The 23,587-nt window shown below is 34.7% G+C and overlaps 1 protein-coding gene across 1 annotated transcript in view; it reads right to left on the minus strand.

The window, feature by feature from the left end:
* The window catches only part of LOC136029326 (calcium-independent protein kinase C-like), a 43,281-nt gene extending 25,549 nt beyond the window's left edge, over nucleotides 1–17,732 (minus strand). The window contains exons 1-4 of the mRNA XM_065707600.1: nucleotides 17,295–17,732; nucleotides 12,347–12,401; nucleotides 10,108–10,267; nucleotides 3,433–3,592 (exon numbers count right to left, since the gene is read on the minus strand). Coding sequence (XP_065563672.1) covers nucleotides 3,433–3,592; nucleotides 10,108–10,267; nucleotides 12,347–12,401; nucleotides 17,295–17,627 — 708 coding nt within the window. The 5' untranslated portion in view covers nucleotides 17,628–17,732. The remainder of the gene's footprint in view (nucleotides 1–3,432; nucleotides 3,593–10,107; nucleotides 10,268–12,346; nucleotides 12,402–17,294) is intronic.
* Between the last annotated feature and the right edge of the window lie 5,855 nt (nucleotides 17,733–23,587).

Raw genomic sequence — 23,587 nt, forward strand, 5'->3', positions numbered from 1 at the left:
ATGTACGTGAAGGACACCCGCCAACAAGTCGCAATGAAGAAATGATTTAGAAAATACTCAAAGCAATTCGAGGTAACCATCGTCTGATAATCATGGAACTTACTAAAACCTCATTTAGACAAGTACAAATCATATTGACGAAATAATTTAGACATGAGAAAAGTTGCAGCCAAATTTGTTTCAAAACAGCTCTCAGCTGAGCAAAAAGAAAACCGAAAATAGATCGCCAATGATTCGCTAGAGCGTTCCGAATCTGATAAATTTTTTTAGTCAATTACAACTGGTGACGATACTTGGGTATATGACTATGATCCAGAAACAATGGTACAATCTTCGCAGTGGAAGACGCCTGACATAAAAAAGCTAGGTGACCACGACCCAAAAAAGCTAGTCAAGTTTGGATTGAAGTGAGGGTTATGTCGACTGTTTTTCTTTTTTCAACTAGCAAGTCGTGGTCCATCATGAGTATGCTCCAAAAGGACAGGCCATAACAAACTAGTACTCCATTGATGTTCTTTGCCGTTTACGATACGCTGTACAAAGAAAAAGAGCCGAGTTTAAAGAGTCTGGTAGTTGGAAGTTGCATCACGATTACCAGCCCATTCAGCCCATGCTGGGTGGCACTTTTGGCCAAACATGATATCCCAGTTGTTTCTCAACCCCCCTATTAACGAGACGTAGTTCCTTGTGATTTTTTTATTCTCAGAGATAGAAATGGCATTTAAGGGCTAAAGTATTCTAGATGTAGATGGAAAAAAACAAAATAGGACGGACCAGCTACGAGGATTTTCTAAGAATAACTTCCAGAGGCGTCCTCTAAAATGACAGGAACGTTGGAGAACACGTATAGACTCAAAAGGAACATATTTTGAAGGAGATTGAGTGTAAATAATATGTATATTCTTTAAACAGTCTCGTTACCCTAAATTAAAACTGGGTACCACAACTAATGTGGAGTGGTCGTCCGTCACCCCCTCCCCCCCAAAAAAGGTACTATCATTAGGTACAAGAGAGACAGACGTCGACTGTGACACTATGACAGTGGTCATATGGGGATAACTATCACCACTTTGACTCAAGTCACCATTAACGAAGAAAATTCTTTGATCTTATGCACTAAATAGATGGCGATTGGCTATTTGGTATAAATTGCTCTGTTTTTGTATTCCTGCTATCATTTTAGTCTTCCAATTGAGATAAATGTAATCATATTTTATTCCCAATAGAAAGGAGTGTCATCCCTAATGATTTATCAACAGTTACACAATGATTCATTTCTCACCCAAATATTTTTTGCCTCAATATTTTATTTTATTTTTGCATCAATTGTTTCTTCCATTCACAGTTGAGTTGAAGTCTTACCTTTAGATTACCATTTTTGCTTAAATGTTGAAGTGCTTGCATATGAACTCACTTTGGACTTGAAAAAATGAAATTCGAAAAATGAAAGTTAAAAGAGCTACAAAAAATAAGTAGTTAGATGGGAAAAAAACAGAAGAAAAACTTGATGAAGGCATGACGTTAATACGTTTGCTGTTTCCAGATCTCTCTTAGATGTATTCCTTTTAACCATTTACCTGTGATTTTTTTCTTGCAACAGTAGCAAAGCTGCTGACAGATGATTTCCTTTTCAGGTATTAGATAAACCGCGTTGCATTATTTATACACAAATAAAATAGAGGAGTTTTATCTCTTTTCTACATTTATGTCCAAGAGTCTATTTAGCGAAAGAAGTTGCTTGAGCTACTATGGTGAAATTTCTTGGTGTGTACCTTGAATGTTTTCTTTCTTCTAAACCGCATATAACTCACACCCGTTCCCTCATCTTCCGCCAATCTTCAACGTTGCACCCGGTTTGGTCATTTCTTCCTCTAGATATTATGGTTTCTCTTTATTATGCTATTTTTATCCTTACCTTTCTTATTGCTGCTCTGTCTGGGGTATTACTAATAAGTCTCTTCTCTGCTCACTTCAAAGAGCCCAAAACAGCGCAGTGTTTGGGTCTAGGTACACTTCTACCACCTCTGCAGCAATTGTTTTCACGGACAGACTCGGATAGGTGCTCTTCTTTTTTACGTAGTCTTTCTCGAAGATTCATTTTACCCAAACGATCATCTACAGCAGCCCAGAGGTCTCCTGTTTATCAATCAATTCTACTATGGAACTCCCCATCCCTCCAGAAGTCCCTCTATTTCTTTATGCAAAGGCAGTTTTTCGTCGGGTCTTTCCAGTTTAGTAATTTCCCTCTCTCTCCTTTGTTTTTATTTTTCCTGTTTTCTATTTTCCTATTGTTTCACCTTTTTGGAATTCTTTCCCAACTGATATCTTTCTCTCCTATTCCTTTTAGAATTGTTTTCAGGAATCTTCTGAACTTTTAAAGTCCTTGTTTATTTGTCTTTTTTCTGGTGTTCTAATGCCAACTTCGTCTTTCCTGTTTCTCTACTTTCTTGGTTTCTACTTATTTCTATTATTATAATTACTATCAGTTTTTTGTTTCTTTTTTACTGAATGCTAGTGTTTATTCTCCTTCATCGTTATTTATTATGTATTGTTTGGATTGTTATTGATTTAGGGTGTTATTGACGGTTCTTTTAGTACTCTATTATTGCATTGTATAGCCCATAACAAGCAAAGCTTCTCGGACCAAATAACTTTTTTACTTTTGTAATAGTGTTTTAGTATTAATAAAATAATTGATGATTGATTGATTGATTGATTGCAGTCAATGTACACAAAATTACTTTTAACTTCTCTTCCCCTTTGGAAAATTGTAGCCTGAAAAATAATGTTTCAAATTTAAAACACAAACACCCCCAAGCATACGCAAACAGAAACACGCATATATGGACGCTCACAGTCATTGATACACCCAAATGCAAATACTGAACACAAAACACAAATAAACACAAAGACACAAGGGTTGGAGCTGTGTACACCTATAATACAATACATGATACAAACACAAAAAAACATACAATAAATAAAATTGAACAAAAAAAACTGCAAAATAACCTGTTTAAAGTAAGTGTTTCATTGAGAATCTTAACAGAAGATCCTTAGGTACCAATTATTAGTTAAAAATAAATAAAAACTTATTAATTCAACCAAGCTCAGACTGAGACTTAATGCACAAAATTCTTCTTAGTCACAAAGAAAACACGATTACATTTTCAAATTTTGTCCATCGTTAGAAAACGTTTTTGATGATTTGAAAAAAAAAATACATGAATTTCATAAAAAAAAACAAAAACAAAAACACAAACTGAATAACCCCTGCGTCAAAAATCTACCGATGAATTAAATATGGTTACGAAATCGACTACCAATATTAAGAAATTATAACTGATGGCCCAGGCAGTCGTGGGCAACATTTAAGTAATATTTTGACTCGGAATCTTCTTTCTGAAAAACATTTTTTTCAAATTGCCCTACCTGAAATCTATGTGGAACATTCACACTGAAACGCTGACCAGGTAGTTCTGATTCTTTTTGTTCTTTTATACCAGGACATCGTGTAACTACCAATTCGTGACAACGCTTATGAACAACACAAGTGCAAACTTGGCATTGGTAGCCTTGCTTCCCAATACCCCTGGAAGTAAATAACATATATCCAAAATTATTTACTAACAAGAAATTATACACTTTCCATAGACACTTTTGATCATAACAATACAAAACTTCAAAGACAACTTTTCAAGACTAAGAAATAATGAAGAATTTCAAATTTATTTATTAACAATATCAAATTATTTCACATTATTTCAATTATCAACAATATTAGGAATTTCAAATATTATTAACAACAATAACAGTAGGAAAAAATACATCGTCTGGACTATGTCAGAGTTCAAGGCCTTCATTCCTTTTAGGGATTAAGAGGAAATAAGTAACGTGACTAAGTCATCTGAGGCAGATATTTTGATCCAGACCTAGAATTTTGATTTAGAGGGTGGAGAACTATAAAAAAGGTGATTCATGGCTTTTGCTATATAGCTAGTCGAAAAGTAGCCTACGTTTCATTTTTACTATGGGAGTTACACCCCCCCCCCCCGATTCAGCCTTAACAGCAAGTCTTTTTTCAAATCGTTTCATAGTAGATTAAGAGGTCAAAATAAATCCGTCATTAACATTAATCATTAACTCCAAGTTCTTCATGCTTTTAATATATCAGATAGCCTAGAAAATATTAAGAACGAGATCTATTTCAACTATTAGCTTAAAAGTTGGCTCTTAGCTTAAGACAAATATTGAACTGTGTTTTTTTTTTAATTCTTCTGCGCGAAACTTCAATATGTGGTTAGAATTCAAAAATCCTACAATTTGGGGCAATAGCCTTTAGTTAGGCTTCCGCAAAATCTAGACGCTTTACATTTAAAAAAGAACAGATGTATAAATTATACGTTTGTAAATACAATTTATTTATAACTCTAAAATAACTGCAGCAGACAACATATAAGATACAGCATTATGTGCTTGTCAGAATACAGCATTATATTTTGAGGTGGCTTTTCAGGAACCTACTAGATTACAGACCACACATGCGCTTTGGCAAAAATCATTTTTATTTGAAATCTCGTGTTGATAAATTATCATCGGATTTACAATCAACAGCCTCAGAAATTCTTTAATTTCACCAGACCTCAGTGAATATTATACACTATCTATAAAATATGTCCTTTATGTGTTTAGACTTTCGATTCTTATATTACGAATATTAGCATCCCTTCTATATTGTAATATTAGCATCAGATTTGTAATCAACAGCCTGAGATAGTTGTAACTAAGAGCATTGGTGAAAATTAAACTCAAATCGTGGAATATTTGCTTTTATGTTTCGTTATGCTACAAAAGTAACCTTAATTTTTACTTAAGTAACCTTTATTGGGATACAAGAACACTCTTTTTAGTATATTTGTACAACACAACAAACCTATGCGTAAATGTTTGTAGGATTCCCCTTCTCCCCTGAAAAGAAAAAAAATGTGTAGCTGGCACCTCCGCGTACAATAACCACATAAACGTAGCATATTTTATAGATTCTCTTCCATCCACCCAAGCCAACAACGTAAAAGAGAGACGAGATAGTCGATATGATTCACGCTTTTATGCACTAATTTATTGCAAACTTAACATTTTTTCCATTTATACTCAGAGCACAAAATTCACCTCAATTTTTAGAACTTAATGCATTCTCTAGTTGACACATTCGTCATTCAATGCTCATACACCTACCGCAACAATCAACAGGTTTGTTGTACTTAATGAACTAATAAAAGTTCAAATAGGGATAAGTCCTTTTTTTAGACAGTGAAAACAGATACAAAAAGTTCTGGATATTTCGACCACATACATCAGTGAACCTCGTCTGCACAGTTCGTCTGCTGATGACGATTATTGATGTATATGGTCAAAATATCCAGAACTTATTGTATCTAATTTTTACTGTCTAATAAAAGGACTTATTCCTATTCGAACTTTTATTTGTTCGTCATAGAAAGGCAGTGTGGTCTTCGGAAAAATATCTATGCTGTACTTGATTATTCAATTATTGTTTGGAAATTGGGATAGGGTTTATTTGAATAAAAATTTAAACCTTTCATAACAATCCATGCAAGATGCTCATACCCTTTGACAAAATTCATTCATATCTTCTGTTCTATTCATATTAGAGACAGTTCATGTCACACTTTTGGTCTTGCATATTGAGCACAAGGCAAGCTGTATGCTTTTAGGTGGGATTTTTCTGATTAGTGAAAAGTGTATGAACGGGTACTTGCAATCTCGTTAACTTGGGAGTGTTTCTAGTTGGAGGAAAAGAGTTTTACACTGCTTTGGAATTACTTATTTTAAATCAACCCACTAAAAACCTGTTTATAACCATGAATGAAAAAAATATGAAAGACCCTTCTCCATTGAAACCGACAGTCAAAAACGGAACTTTGATAACAATCTGTATATTAGAAAATCAGCTCTTTTTTCTGGTTCAAATATGTAGAGTCTGTCAATTCTAAATTTGTATGACTTGAAAAAAAAAATTAGATTAAAATTTTACTATTTGGTTCAGAACTCTTGCAAAGCCTGAAGTGGAGCTTTGAAGTCCCTATCTACAAAATGGATTAATGGTTAAAAATGGATTATGGTCATGGATTAAGGTTTATTTGTGTGGTTTTCAGAAACAAAAAATTTAGGGGTGATTTAATAGAACCACGTGTTTTAAAATATTGGGAACACAATAAGATGCCAGCATCAGCCATTTGGTGCTGTAAAATCTTATATTCAGTCTGAATAAAGCCAAAAAGATATTATTGTAACCTCCGAGACTCAAAACTGATACTGCCGTGTGGTGGTGCATTCGGCCCTAAGCACAAATGCGGAATATAAAATAGGGGTTGATTATAGAATCTCTCTGTTTACCATTATACATATTTTTGCATATTTATCTCTTGAAAATCAAGGTTTTTATGCAACAGTTATTGAGAAGGTCCAGAATAAAAGGCATAAAATTTACGATTTTAATTTAAATGATAAAAATCAATGAAACAGTGGAAACATTTTAAAATAGAAAAGTTTATAATAGCTAATGTGAAAGTCAATAATTTTTTAAATCCTATGTCCACCACGTTCTGCCTCCTACTAAGAGTAAAATTTTTTCTATGTATTACTTTCCCCCCAAGAGCTGTCACATTCAATCGTGAATCGAAATAACGAATGATCGCAGAAAGCCCTGGAAGGTCTATTTGGTCGCAAATTCGGATTTTTTTTTTTGCTCTTTTTAAGGCTAAGACCAATCGGTTGGTAACCTGACGCTCCTTCAAAATAATTTAAAGATAAATATTTTAATAGAAAAAATCAAAGGTCCAAAAATGGTGTCTTTTTGGTTGACATGGTAAGTGCAGCTCCACGACAAGAACCCAAAATTATGCGAATAGTCATACATTTCAATAAAAATATACACATTTTACTCTAGTTGAAGTCAGAGTCAAATAAGGATTTTCAATTACTTTGCCTCCTTTAAATACCCCTCGCCTTTCAAATTCATAAACATAAGCATTCAGTGCTTTTACCCGTTATCATTTTGTGACCCTCCAGTCAATTGTGCGTTCAGTCCGTCTCTGATTCCCTTTAGTCAAAACTGTATTTGGTCAACCGTCTGCAGTTCCTTGGACCATCAGTGTCTATGATATGTGTTGAACTCCCTTTGTTCAACCGCAATTACGCTCGGTCCTTGGCTCCTCATAGTTGAGAGTCCATGTGCTCTGTCTTCAACTGCCTTTGGTAAATAGAGCGTATGCTCTGCCTCTGACCTCCTGGTGTAAAACGTGTGTATGCTTGATGTTTCTACCCCATTTGACCAGCAGTGTTTACACTCTGTCTCCGACTTCTTGTCATAAACAGTGCGATTCATCGCCCGTTTGCTCAGTATTGCGTGTGCACTGTCTCCGGCTCCCTTTGGCCAACTATGTGTATGCTTCGTATCCAAACTTGGTAAATAATGTGCACATCCCACCCAAAACCTCTTTGGTCAATAGTGCACATGTTTCATCTTCCTGTCCTTCAGTCAACTTAGCCTACAATCCTTCTCTGACCCTCTGTGGTTAATGCTGTGTATATTCCACCTCTGAACCTCAATTCTTCAATGTGCGCGCACTGTAGCCACCCCATTTTAATCAGCAGTAGATAACTACTGTTCCTAATTCGCTTGAACAAATAATGTCTACTGTCTACGATTCTCTTTGTTCGCCAGTGCGTACACTCAAAACATGATCCCTTTCGACCAACAGCGTGAATGCTCTGTGTTTGATCCTCTTTAGCAGAGATTTCACTCTGACAGTCCTAAATCAAAACAAACAAAGTGGACATTTAATGAGTGATGTCTGATTTCCACCAAAGTGGGTACTTCATGGTATCTTTTTGTGTTGTTGTGTTGTACAAATATACTAAAAAGAGTGTTCTTGTATCCCAATATGTATGACAAAATTAAGAAAGAATAGAATAGTTAAGCAAGAGTAAGTCGCTTTGGTTGCGATGTCAAAAATCTCCTCCGTGCATATCTTTGTTATGTGCGACCAGTCTTGGAGTATGCCTGCCCTGTGTGGGGTAGTACGACCTAGAGCCAGTGCAAAAAAGAACAGTTAGGATTATCCTGGGTTCTAGAGATAATCCCTACCAAGAAGCACTCATAATACTAAACATTCAGTGCCTAGAACGAAGATTGTGTGATCTCATCATGAGGTTTGGAAAAGCGTTGCTTTTAGACCCAGCCCATCGAGACATCTTACCCGCAGACGGCCCACCTGACAGTAGAACCAGACAGTCAAAACTGGTTCCTACATGTGCACAAACAAACCGGTATTATAATTTATTTGTGCTTTTTTTAGGTCGATATTTAACAGTGCATAATTTTTGTTTTTTATATTTTTGCAACTGCAAATTAGCCAAGAGCTACGAAAGTTGTTTAATAAACAACTGAAAAGGCAATCCTTTTCATAAATGTAATAATTTTTTTTCGGTCTAAGTTTTGATGTTGCTCCTTATTTTCAGTTGAAAAGCTTGTTTTGTGTTTTTTACTTAATTACTTACAGATAGTGTCTATTAATGGTAAACATACGAAACAAATTTTTTAAAGAAAAGTAAAGAGCTTCATTACCCCAAAAAAAGAGCAGAAATAAAGTGAAATAGTCTTCAAAGTCAGAACTATGGAGTCTAATTGAAAAAAAAAAAAAAAGATATAAAAAAAAATTTCCATGAAAAACACCATGTCAATCAAAAACGAACAGATATTCTTTTAAAAGACTTTTTCCACAAAACAAGTTCGTCAAAGAAAAACAAAAAGCCCAACGAAGCCAAAAGTGACTTAGAAATAAATTGAATTAATTTTCGAAGCAAAAAACTACCACAAATCACCATCAATAAATAAATTAAACCCAAAAGGAACAGTAATTACAATAAATAACCGAGTCAAATTCTAAACAAGCAAAAATTAACATGTTTTTACTTTTTTGATTTTAATAAATAAACAAGTATTAAGAGTTTAAGGAATAAACACCAGAATATGCATATTAAACTGATAATCCATGGTTATTTGTTCTGCTTTTGTAAAGTGCAAATTATGTTTTTGTCTTGAGAAGACATAGGGTTTGTCAGCTCTACTCCCTTTCATTTTTGCTCATTTTGAGTTCGATTAGGTTGTATTTTCTGTTAATTTTGGGTTTCGTTTATTTATTAATGGTTATTTGTGGTAGTTTTACACTTGGGAGATAAGAAAAACAAACTCGTAAAATTTGACAACGCTTTCGCCCAAATTTGTTGGTTCCCAAAGCCAACTATCCTTTCAAAGGAAAGATAAGCTTCCTTAAACTTCTTGGTGATGCATGTTTTAGCTTAATTTTGATGGATTTCACCTACCTTTTTTTCTTCTTTTTTTTTAAATTGATGCCTTCTACTGCCAGAAATTACAGGATTCCATGTGGAAGTCTTTACAACCAAAATGGATTTGCAATTTTTTTCTGAGCTTTTAAGATACTTATGGTGTGTAAATTTCCTTTTTTCTCTCTCCTTAGCACTGCTCAACGAAACAAGAAAAAAACTCAAATAAAATTCTCAAACTTGGAAAACCTTGTTTCCACAGGAGGGGGGGGGGGGTATTTTCCTGGGGGTATTTTACAGGGGGGAGGGGGTAAACACCTAGAAAAAATAGAGAAAACCCATAGGAGGGATAATAGTGGATGTATTTGTAGAAAACAGCCACCAACGCCACATCACATCTCTTCCTTGGAGATTGTAAAGCTATCCAATCAATGGTATAACTTGTCCAAGAGGCCCTATTCTGGATTCACTGGAGTTGTGCTAGAATTATTTCATGAGACCTGCAATAAAAACAGACAGCCAAATTGGACATAGGCATAATACATTACTCCTATATAGAAAAAATCAAGCTCTTTGCTGTATATACTATTTGATGTTGTTTCTTAGTATTAATATGGCAATACCAATTCGTTTTGAAGAGATTAAAGATACTAATCAGCTTATTCTAAACCAATTGAGCTGATTTTCGTTTGTCAAAAACGTAAATTGTGTTACAAAAGGAGAAGAAATCCAGCTTACCATATAAACTCTCGGCAATGAGAACAAAATGTTGGCTGACGCAAGAATGTGGCCATAAACTTATGTCCGTTGATTTGATGGACACGACGACGCATAGCTCCTCGCCGCCTGTTGATTCCTTGCCTTTCTTTGAACTCCCTTGGCTTTTCATTTGTTCCTTCTAGAGATATAAAAGTAACTTATTTCCAAACTTTATCATAGTTGCAGCAGTAACTGCAACCTAATAAAGAGCAAAAACCCCAATAGTAACTTACAAGTTTAAAAACGCGTTTTGAAAAATTCTGCGCTGCAGCTAAATAGTCTAACCCCTGGTTCTCACTGCTGTGTCAATCCCGACACCATTTTTTTCTGGCAGACCAGACGTACGACAGAATCGGATGGAGGTTCACAAAGAAACGCAGACTTTTGCGTCGCTGCCACAAACAGCGAAAATTAGCCTTTCAATCAGCTCCATAACTTTGGTTATGATTTTTTTTTTAATCAGAACAACGCATGCGATTTGTCGTATGAGTTGAAATTATTCAACTCATGTGACATTGCAACAAAACGGATGGTTTTGCGTCGTCTGTTGCATGATTTGTGTCATTTGTCGCATGTTGCAGGATTTTGCGCGAAATCGCAGCAGTGAGAACCAGGGGTGAATCAGTGTACACAGGTAGGAGACTAATTATTATTATCATCGCATATTCGGAAATCCATGGTACAGGAAAAAAAGAAAAAGCAAAGAAGAAAAAAAAATCCCGATAATAAACACTAATCAAAACTAAGACTAGTGAAGATAATGTGATTACTACAAAGGAAGAAAGGGAAAATGAGCTTCTTTATCCTATTTTTAATTTTGGCTATCATGTGCTGAGGTTTATTCTTCATTATGTTGCAGCCACGGCTGCAACCATTATATAAGAGAAACATAGTTTTTTTTTTTATTGAAGTTCATAAATTAGGAGAATTTTTGAAATACCACCCCAACTGCTTTTTTTTTTTAATTCAATCCACTTTTTTTTGTTGATGCAGCATAATTCTCTAGGAAGTTCAGCTCAATTATGAATAGGAATAGGTGATTAGCTTGCTTTAGCTTAGGTTCTAATAAGTTATAATAATTTTACCAAGAGACTATAATCATAATTAGCCAAATGTTTTACTAAATTACTATAATCAATATATTTGTTTTCCAGTTGTGAAGTTCTGAAAATGGGCCCTCCTTCCAAGATGCATTCCTTAATCCTTCCATACCAAGATCCATTTATTGTACCTTGAAGCAAAACACACTTTTGCAACTCAAATTTAGCACTAACTTTAAACTCAGCTTTTACTTTTTTAATCTAAAATCCAATTTTATAATTTAATACATTTTAGAAATTTAAAAATTAGAATTTGTATTGAACAAGGAAAAGATTTCCTGTGAAAAGGCCAAATATTTTTTTTTTTCAAAATTGTTCTATCTTGATTTTAAAAGAGAGAAAAGAGATTTTAAAAGAGAGAATTGTTACTATTGCATGTAAGGATTTTACTACCTTTCCATCACACAAGCACAAAATGATTCCAAGAAATGAGGACAATATAAATCAGTGGAATTCCGTCTTGATTAAACTAGTGCTCATTTCTTCTAGATATTTTGTTCTTGCATAAAAAGCATTTTAAGAGTACTGTTTCCTTTGAATAAGCTTTCAAGTCAAAGAGGCATGATTATTTATTCTATATGACAAAAAAATATGAATAGAATATATGAAAAATGTTTTGCTTTTTTAGTCTATACTAGTCTGTAGACTGTAATGCCTGATTTTGACGAAAATAATGTTGCTTTTCCTTTCTCTTACAAATGATGATGATGGTAGAAGGCTTTTGGTCAGTGTTGTACAAGGTTTTCTTGGTTTTGTATATTTTTTCTATTTATTTTTCTGTAAATGACAGGGATCTATTCATTTGACAAATACAAGCCAGTACTATTACTATTCCAGTTTGTGTTGGATTGTGAAGGAACTCCTATGGATCTTTACACCTCTTTGGTGGTTTGGTGCAGTTGATACTTGAATTGCAGCATAGATATTCTATTTTATTAATTTTGAACAAAAAGAGGTTGTCCTTCTTTTTGATCTTTAAGGATGATTTAACAATGTAAACTCATTGAGAATTGTGTTTTTATAACTGTTCAATGGTTTCATTTCTTTTAGCTTGGGGTAAAACTAGAGCTTGAACATACAAATAATATACAAATTACAAAGAAATACAAGTTTCATACCATGCTTGATCAACTCAATAATTAAGTGAAGCTTTCCTTGTGGTTCCAAATCAATCTGAAAGAAAAAAAATGAGTAAATAAGACAACAAAATAATACTTTGTATCTAATAGTCAAGGCTCAAATATTTGACACTCCTAATCATTTTAAGCCATGGAATGGGAGAATTATTGGAGTCATGAATTAGCTCAAAATAAAACTCTTAGTCATGGTTCATGCAATAGATGAAGCTTATTAGAGCAAACCACAGTGTTATTAGAGTAACCCATTAAAGCAAAACAAAAAAACAGTCTTTAGAGAGAAGACTCCCATTTGAAGCTGATTCAGGAATGTTATTAGTTAATGTTTATAGCAAAAATTTATTGTAAAACCAAACTTATGAGAATTTAAAAACCAAGTGCCTTAAACCCTTCAAAAATGGTCTAAAAACAAGAAAAAAGAGCATCTCTATTAGAAAGGTTAAAACATGAGACTAAGATGCTACTAACTAGGTTTGGTTCCCTCCTCCCTATAATAGAATCCATTGGCCAAGACTAATGACAATGCTGTTGTTGCCAAAGTAGAGGAAGCTGCACTTTGTGATGTTAAACTTCAACAGCCAATCATTTGCCCAGGTTTGGATTTTCAGGAGATTAGATTGTAGGCTTGGTTGATCTGCTGGTCCAAAGAGTTTGGATCATCAGCATAGAGTATAAACTGATATAAATCTATCAACAGATTTGTGAAGTGTATAGGGACAACATTAACACTGAATATGGAGTGTGTCAAAGGTGAATTTACTGAAAATTGTAGCTTGGAGCAATTTGATCTAAAAGTAGCCAAGCAAATGTCATGATGAAGAACAAATTGGAAGACACAACACAACAACAACCAAATTTGTACAAAAAGTTGATACAAAAATCCAAGACAACTAAAGATTCACAATAGCAAAACTCTTCCTTGGTTTTCCTTAAATCTTATGAAATTAACTGCATGAAATCATCACATATAAGTCTGGTAACCATAATTTTTGTGTAACATGGTACCAAAATTTTTAACAAAAATCAGAAATGGCTGCAAAATTAATGTTCTTGGATTCTTATATCAAAGATGGTGGTTCACTACTTCATCACATCATGGTTGGTTATGAAACAAGGATTAAACATGTGAACTACAAGACAAATATGCAGTCAATGGAGTAGAGCCTTTTTTTACAATATACCCTACACTCCCTCCCCCTAGTGGTCTTAAAAATAGCCCAAGTAATATATTTCTCAACTAAATTTTGTGATACATTATAAAGTATTTGTTCAAACAGGTTTCTTTAGTCATAACATAATGAATTTTAGTTTTGACCCAGTACATTATAAAGAAATATGGATAAAACATGATTTGACTGATCCAGAGCATTGATGGTAATGGAAGAAAACATGATGAGTACCTTAAATCCAATTGCTAGTAATAGCACAAATCCTGTGTCAGCCAGGATTTGTGGTAACAATAATAATCTGACTATCTGAAAATAAGGACTTTTATAATTACTTTTATTTGTTAAGCATATTTCTTTCAAAACTGGAAAAAAAACTATATATTTCTAAAAAAAATAAGAGACTGTACCCAGTACTTAGACAGCTAATCACTGCTTCAACAGTTAAATCAATATTATTCTAGAGGTAGGTATGATGATTGTATTGTCATCATTTGATTGTATCTGTATCATTGTGATTGTATCATTTGATTGTATCTGTATCTGTTAGAGAGGGTAGTAAAAAACGTAAGAGCCTGTCAAAATTTGTCCTGGATACAATAACCATAAAAAACAAACTTTGGAAACATTATCTGTTGGTTAAGAATGATAAATTTTGGTGTGTTCTGTGACAACACACTGATTCAGAAGAGCAGTCTATCACTAATTCCCTTAAAAGCCATCCAAAGAGATACTAGAAGCATGTAGATAGGGGAAACAATGACCAATAACCATTGTTTACAATCTTTAGTGATCCATTCACTGGTGAATCTATTGATGATTACAGGAGAAAGGCAGCTATTTTTAATGAAACTTTTTCATAATTTTTTGCAAATCCTGCTGCTCCTGTGCAACCTAATTCTATGTGGGCAGGTCCCTTCCTACAGCATGAGTTGGCTTTTGATGATTCAGGCATTGCACATGAACATATTGAAAATATTATACAGAACCTTTCTGTTGATAAGACCCCTAATACTGATGGTGTTTCAAATGTTGTCATCTATGAATTCACTTTTTGCTTGACCAGTCCTCTTGCTTATCTTTCTAATCTTCGTTGAGATTCTGGTATATGCCTTGCTGTGCGGAAAAAGACAGTGGTAAAATCTCTTTATTAGGGTGGAGAAAAATCAGACTTCAGTAATTATTGACCTTTTTCAAATACTTCAATTTTTTTTAGAATCATGGAAAAAGTAATTGTTGATAGGGTCCAAAATTATTTTGAAAAAAAATAACCTGTGGCATGTAGCAACAGGTCATTTCCTAAAACCAACATGGTTTTAGAAAAAACAGGTCTTATAATGCTCAGCTAACAGAGGTAATTAATGATTTTCAAACAATAGGTGACTTAGGTCAAAAGCTTGATTGTGTTTATGTTAGTTTTTGTAAGGCATTTGAGAAGGCACCAATACCTCTAATGTTGAAAAAATTCCCAAAGTCTGGGATTTGATTGAAAACTCTGACTTGGATTATGGATTACCTAACACAAAGGTTGCAGAATATCAGAGTTAGCAAAGCCTTATCTAACAAGAGTAGAGCTTTTTGAGTGGAGTCACTGAGGGTTGTTCCTTCAGATCAGTTCTGTTTTGTATATTTATAAATGATTTGCCACATGTAATTCAACATAATAAAACAAAAATGTTTGCTGATGACATAAAGCTTTACAAGGGTGTATCTTCCCCAGATGATGTGGGTCTTTGACAGGATGATTTAAATGCATTGGTTAATTGGTGTAATTTGAGCTCAATGACTATTAATCAGGGAACATATCTTGTAGTGAATTATCTAGTGAATGCTGTAGCATACCAGTATTGCATTGGTGAAGTTTTAATACGTTCTGTTGATTTTGTTAGGGACCTTGGTATAGTTTTGACAATCAGTTGAAGTTTGATAAACAAGTATTAGCTATATCATGTAAAGCCAATTACAGTTTGCTTTGTATCAAAAGCAGGTTTAAAAAGTTTGTCCTGCAAAGCTTTGCTAAGCTGTATAAGACAATGACACAACCAATAGTTATTTCATATCAACCAATTTTATGGCATCCAACAAGAAGATCTGATTCACAGCTTATTGAAAAAGTACAAAAACAGGCATTAAAATTTGTTCCTTATTTGAAGTTATTGCTTTATGAGCATAGACTAAGATGTTTGAGCCTACCATCTTTGCAATTTTGGAGGCATAGATTGGACTTAGTTAATGCATTTCAAATTATTGAAGGTGTTGATAATTTGTCCCTTAGTGATTTCTATCAGTTTTGCCATTATTCACACACACAGAAAAATTCATTAAAATTATATCAGAAAAGGATTTTAAGAATGGTTTGACAGGGTTCTTTTGAAAATTGGTCCATTTGATCATGGAACATCTTACCTGATCATATTGTTTCAAGAAATGATGTAACAGCTCTGGTTGGAACCTCTTTTGATAAAGGGCAGTAGGGTAAGACAACCTGTACTGGGACACTTTGATCACTCTGCCTATTCTGGGACAGGATCTTTGATTGGATTACAACATGTCCAATACTAGGACAAAAGACTTTAATCTTAGACACCCAATCTATACATTTTTCTGGGTTGCTTCCAAAAAACCTGTTGTCTTTTGTCTCCAGTATTGGACATATTGTAATCCAACCAAAGATTCTGTCCCAGAATGGGCAGAGTGATTGAAGTGTCCCAGTACTGGTTGTCTTGCCCTATATAGAACCAAAATATATATGGCATTTGTATAATTTATTTTACTTATTGCCCCAACAAAGAGTTTGATGAATTTGTCTCTTTGTGTATTCTGGTGCCATTGCTTATTTTTTGTAATGTGTTCAGCCTAAGGAGTTTATTAGTTAATTCTGGGACCAATCAATACCCAGGGGTTCAGTTCTTGCATAGCCTATTGCATCTTGTTGCTTATTGTTAAGTTTATTATTAATTTGTAACAAGACAAGTCTATGGCTTACTCCATTTTTGTTTAAAATGTAAATAAATAATATATAATATCTGTTATAGGCTACCACCTAGAAAGTGGATTGCTTCTCTGTCACTTTCCTAACAAGTATGTTATTAGCTTGAATATATTAACTGTATGCAACACTCACAATTTTAAATGTGCTGATAGTCAACAGTGGATCCTAATCTTAGATATAGGTTTGAAGCTTGAGTCTAAAATTTGAAAATACTGTCTAATCTTTGACATGAGATTTTAAAGTTAGAACAAAGTATGGTATCTAAATCATGGACAAATCTTAATGGAAGACAAGTGTTGCTATGAAGAATAATAGAATTCAAATAGATTTGGTTGTTTTATTGTAGGCCTAGGAGTAACTTTCACTTAAAGTCTAATGGTGAAGATAGCCTAGGCTACATAAGTTTTCAAAAATTACAGTCAGCCAGTTCTAACTTGTCTTGTTCTAACTATCAGCCTATCTCAACTATCTAAGCATATTTAGGCTATATTATTCTAAGATTTGAAATCTGTTGTACATGTTTGTGAAAAATATCATAAACTCTAATCATAATGTTTGTCTGAAATCAGGGATTGTCTGAGTAGCCTACTGGGGGCCTTAACCTAGACTACTTGTATTGTACTAGCACTTTTCTGTCTGAGGAGTCACTAATATAGACTGTTAGGCCACCTAGTGTTTATAGTCTATGGATTTAACTGTTGAAATGGTGGTTCTAGCTTTCTGAAAAGTAGGTATCCTACTGTATAGTTTTATCTAAAATATACTGACTTACCCATATATCAGAATTGCTTTTGTCAACTAAATCTTCAAATGAAACATTACAATTTGCAACAAATTCATCTGGAGGAATGGCAGTGCTGTGGAAAATTGTAAATCCTAGTACAAGTCCTGATTGGTTTTCAATACTAAACTCTTCATTCCATGATGGACTAAATGTTTTGTTTTTTGTTGTAGTTTTGAAGAGATGGAGTTCATCAATGTCTACAGTTAAGTAAGGGTCAAGACTTATTGAATTGCCAAGCCCTACATTCAACCTTTTCTGGTAATCAGTGGGCTGTAAGTCCAAAGCTTCACAAACTTTCAGCTTAATGGTCCCAGTAAACATTTTGATGGCAGTAGCTGACTAGATTTTACTTAAGGATTAAAGTCAAGGGCTATTTTATGCTAAATTCATCCTATAATGTTTATATACACTTCGATTATTTCTTCGACAAAGGTTGTCAAAATTGGAATTGTGCGACATCTTCTGAACAACTTTCCGTCATCTTCTTTCTACTTTGTTCTCATAAAATGTGGATCGGACTCTCAACCAGTGCTGCAACAAGTACTCCAAATTTTTACTTAAGTATTAAGTACTCATTGTTTTTTTACTTAAATATCAAGTAATAAGTACTTTCCAAATTCTTACATAAGTATCAAATATCAAGTACTTGCAAAAATTGTACTTAGGTGTTACTTCAAGTACTACTTCAAGTATTTTATATATATATATATATATATATATATATATATATATATATATATATATATATATATATATATATATATATATATATATATATATATATATATATATATATATATATATATATTCCCTTGTTCGGCTGGTACACACCCAGTGAAGTCCAAGAAAATAATCTTAACCAATTTCCAACACAACGGTTTGAAAGGAAAAGACATTTAAAACAATTAAGTGCAGTCAAAAAACTCTTGGTTGGATCAGACATATCACATGACAGGATTAACGCAGTGCACGTAGAGTTGAACTCCTGGCGATTAGTGTTCAATCAAATCTGGCACGTTTGAAAAAATACAGGGTTATTCTGAAACATGTGGGAATGATGGAAAAAATATTGAAAATATTGTTTTCCATTGTTTGGCTGGTACACACCCAATAAAGTCCAAAAAATAATCTAAACCAATTTTCAGCACAACGGCTTGAAAGCAAAAGGCTTTCAAAACAATTAAGTGCAGTCAAAAAACTTCTGATTGGATCAGACAGATCACATGACAGGGTTAATACAGTGCACATAGAGTTGAACTTCTGGCGGTTAGTGTTCAGTAAAATCTGGCACGTTTGAAAAATACAGGGTTATTATGAAACATGTCGGAATGGTGGAAAAAATATGAAAATAGAAAAATAAACTTTGGATTGGCCTTAAAACAGATAAAAGGTAATAAAGTAGTTCATTCTCTGATTCAATAAGTAAAAACATTAGCAACAAAAAAACTCAAATTTAAAAGTAAGGAGCCAAGTGAGTCAGTTGCAGACTTTTTTAATAAGAGGAATCAAAGCTCAATACAAAAAGGAGCAGCAAAAATCTACAGTTTTGGCAGCTAGCTGAAGGTTGCTGGCTCTCAGCGAGCTGAAAGAAAAGAAGAGTATGAAAATGAAGTCTTGATTCACACTTTCAGACACACTATGAAAATGTATGGCATCTATATCCTTTGGCTGGTTTTCACTCAAGCAAGCCGCATGCTGTGTAGTCAGTTCATATGGTCGGTAAAAACTCCCTACAAACATATATTATAAAATCACGGGCCTGCAGCAAGCCCGTTGATTCAGACGCATTCCATACGGCTGGTCAAACTGCAGAATGAATGAATGAATGAACTTTATTATCCGTAAAAGTATAAAAGAAACACAAAGAACGGAGTATTATACATAAACAAAAACAAAACGATAAACAGCAAGAAAAAAATACAAACTGACAAAAGACAACATGGACTAATTAACCAGTATCAATATGGGGAAAAGGCTGCAGAGGGTCGTAAACAGTGAATAAAGTAGATAGTCTTTTTACATAAATCATCACTGGAAGACCGAATCCAAGAAGGCATATTTATTCAACCAAATCGAGCAATTATTTTTCTGTTTTGGTACCATCTAGGAAGCCGGAGGAGGAATTTGTAATATCTGAAATAAGCCGCACGTAGAGTATGGCAATTTTTATTACGAAACAGATGAGCCATGCCTGATAAAAATAAAAGCACAGGGGTGCAATAAGCGCTATAAATCATGCACAAACCGTTGCGGTTGTAACGGCTTTTGTTTGAGGATATTTTTCCGTAAACGACGCGTAGGTTTTTCACGACTTGATTCACTAGGGATGAAAAGGTAGTGGAAAGTGTTGGACCAAAACACAGACCAAGCCAACTAACTAAAGAAGAACATGGCAGAATTGCAGTCCCAGCAACGAACGGAAAAACTAACTAAAGAAAAACATGACAGAACTGCAGTCCCAGCAACGAATGGAGCGAATGGAAAAGGGCTATTAAAACAAATAAACTCGCATTTAGACGCATTAACTGACAGTCAAAACTTAGATAGTTCATTGGCTAATATAGTAAAATTGGAAAGCAATCTACGGCGAGTCCGGGCAACAAGAAGAACGTCGTCTGCATATGCAACAGAAGACAAACCAATATTACCATAAGAAACAGAACTTTTAGGGGGACGCAGGCACGATGCAAGCACAAATTTAAATATACTAGAAGACAATACGGCAGAAGTTGCAACCTATCTATTTTTAGCAGCAGTTTTCACCCCATGAAGTGGCAAAAAGCATGAGACTAAGTCGACAATCTTCTTAGAAAATGGAATAAAACAAGAGTTAAGAGCTCATATGGCACTTGTGACGAGGTCGGAAGAGTCAAGAGCTCATATGGCATGAGTTCTAGCAAAATTATAAGAATCAATAGATTAATTTAACAAGGTCCTTTTAAATATCAAAATTCATTAAGATCCGACCACCCACTCGCAAGCTAAACATACTTCATTTTTCTAATTTTTCCTCTCCCTTCAGCCCCCCCCCCCAGATGGTTGAATCGGGGAAATCAACTTTATCATGTCAATTTGTGCAGGTCCCCGACACGCCTACCAATTTTCTTTGTCCTAGCACGTCCAGAAGTAGCAAAACCGCCAAAGCACTGGACTCCCCTAACTACTCTAAAGAGAGTGGAACCCGTCCGGTTTCGTCAATCACGTATCTACGACATTGGCTTATTCTACCCACCAAGTTTCATCCTGATCTCTCCACTAAGCGTTTTCCAAGATTTCCGGTTTCTCCCTCCAACTCTCCCCCAATGTCACTAGAACTGGTCTGCGTTTAAAATAAGAGATCTAAGTTATTGCTTAATATCAAATTCAAAAATACCTCACGAACGGTCACCCGCTCTTAAATTAAAAATATCTCAATTTTTATAATTTTTCCGAATTAACAGCCCCTCCAACTCCCCCCAAAGAGAGTGAATCCATTTCAGTTATGTCAATCACGTATCTAGGACTTGTGCTTATTCTTCCCACCAAGTTTAATCCTGATCACTCCACTCTAAGCATTTTCAAGGTTTCCAGTCCCCCCTCCAAATCCCCCAATGACACTGGATCCAGTTGGGATTTAAACATGATATCTGAGTTACGAGCCCCTTCTAAATATGAAATCTCATCCGATGAAATTCAAGAAGATCTGATCACTCCTTCGTAAGTTAAAATACCTCATTTTTTCTAATTTTACAAAATTAACCCTCCCCCCCAACTCCCCAAAAGAGAGTGAATTCGTTCTGTTTATGTCAATCACATATCTAGGACTTGTGCTTATGATTCCCACTAAGTTTCATCCCGATCCCTCCACTCTAAGCATTTTCCAAGATTTTAGGTTTCTCCCTCCAATGTCACCTGATCCGGTAGGAATTTAAAATAAGAGCTCTGAGACATGATATCCTTCTAAATATCAAATTCAATTAAGATCCGATCTAATTTTTGTCATCCCACTCCCACCCCCGATGGTCGAATCGGGGAAACAATTATTTCAAATTTAATCTGGTCTGGTCCCTGATACGCTTGCCAAATTTCATCGTCCTAGCTTATCTGGAAGTGCTTAAACTAGCAAGACCAGGACTGACAGACCGAAAGACCGACAGAATTTGCGATAACTTTATGTTCTGAAAATGTATGTGCTTGGTAAATACCAAGTGCCATACAAAGTAATTTTTCTCTGGGGATGGAATATTTGGTTGAAGGTTGGCTTCAATTTGAATTATTTTGGAAAAGGGTTATTTCCAGGCTTTGGGCAAGCCCTGCCCAAGCCTTTCATTTGGATCCGTTGCTCCATTTGCAAGTTATACTAAATTACACCAAAAGCATTCAGCACTTAAAATCCACTCCCCCTCGTTCTATTTTAGCTAGGGTTTTCATCTCAAAACATGATGCCTGCCACGGTCTTAGGCACCTTCTGTTCACTCTTCACTGAGATCCATCAATCTCTTGCAAGTTAGACTGAACTAAATGAAAAACTCAACTTTTTTAGTACTTAAGGCCCCCTCCCCCTAATTAAGCTAGCGTCTTCATCTCCAAACATTATGTGTCTTATGGTTTTGGCATCTTTGGCTTGACTTTCATTGAGATCCATTACTTCATTCGCAAGTTAAACTGAGTCAAACAAAAACTCTACTTTTTTAGCACTTAAAGCCCCCTCCCTTTCGCCCTAATTAAGCTTGGGTCTCCATCCCAGAACTCAATTCATATCATACTCTTAGGCATCTTTATTCAATTTTCATCGAAATTCATCTCTCCATTTGCAAGTTACAGTGAATTAATTGAAAAACTCGATTTTTTTAACACTTAAAGCCCCATCGCCCTAATTAAGCTCAATTTTAATCCAAATAGTTCAATTTTAATACAAATCTGACTGGCGGTTCTCCCGCTATACTCGATTGCACAGATGGGCGGACAGACAGACAGATCTCAAAAACCTATCTAGATGGATATTTTTCACTATCCAAATAGGTGATGATGCCTAAATGATGATATGCTATTGTTTTCCTTATTTTGGATCCAATGAGCCAACATTGCTACCTAAGACGTTGCAAAATCCGTCCGTCCCGTCTGTCTGTCTGTCCGTCCGTCTGTGTAATCACTTATAGGGGGAGAACCGTTGGTTGGATTTGGATGAAAATTTTGATGGCCAGATTTGGTGCCAAGGATCATGAGACACATCAACTTGAAAGATGAAGACTCTAGCTCAAATAAAACAGGGGGGAGAGGGCTTTACCTGCTAATAACAGTTTTTCGTTTAATTCAGAGTAACTTGCGACTAAAGTGATGGATCTGAATGAAAATTGAACCAAAGAGGCCTAAGACCTTGACACACTTCAAGTTTTGAGATAAAGACCTTAGCTCAAATTTAACAAAGGGGAGTTGGTTTTAATTCCTGAAAAATTTAAGTTTGCTGTTTAATTTAGTATAACTGGCAAATGGAGTAACGGATCCGAATGAAAACTAGACAAAAGATGCCTAAGATCTGGTTCAAGTTCTGATATCACAAACCCTATATCAAATAGGGCGAGGGGGAGAGGGTTTCAAATCTTAAAAAAGTTGAGTTTTCCTTTAGTTTAGTAGGGCCTACACTTTGAATGGAGTGACAAATATAAAGTCAGATCCGTCTGAATACCTGAATTTGCTGGAACGAATTTGATAAAATACCACTGCATTGGATCCAGCTAGAATTCCCTAGACTTGTTTATTGCAGACAACATTTAGATGGGCAAAGATTCATAGCTTCAGTAGTTTTACCAATAATATGGTCCGGAAGATGATGAAATGGTAGAAATCTGGTTCAGTTGACGAGATGACAAAACTTAAACACTAATGTCAGAAATATAAGCCCAAATTGACTACAGTATGCAACATTTAGCAAGAAAAAGGGATTTTAGCTCACTGTCAACCAGTAGCTGTGAAATAATTTCAATTTTCCTTGTTATATAACTCTTAAAAAAAAATTAAATCAAGCGCTAATCACACAATAATTTTTTTCTTCAAAAACAAATACCGTATTTCATATCAAAAAATAGGGCATGGAGCTTTATCTGAGTTTACTCTAAATATAAAGATGATTTTTTCTTGTACATTGCAAAAGCACACACACACAAAATTTTCGTATTAAAGGTAAAGTATTTGAAAAACAATTACATTAAAAGTATCTTAAGTAATAAGTATTTCGTAATCTTACTTAAGTATCAAGTAATAAGTACACCCTAAAGTTTTTACTTAAGTACAAGTACAAGTAA

Source organism: Artemia franciscana, chromosome 7, assembly GCF_032884065.1.
Source record: "Artemia franciscana chromosome 7, ASM3288406v1, whole genome shotgun sequence".
In the NCBI taxonomy this organism is placed as follows: Eukaryota; Metazoa; Arthropoda; class Branchiopoda; order Anostraca; family Artemiidae; genus Artemia; species Artemia franciscana.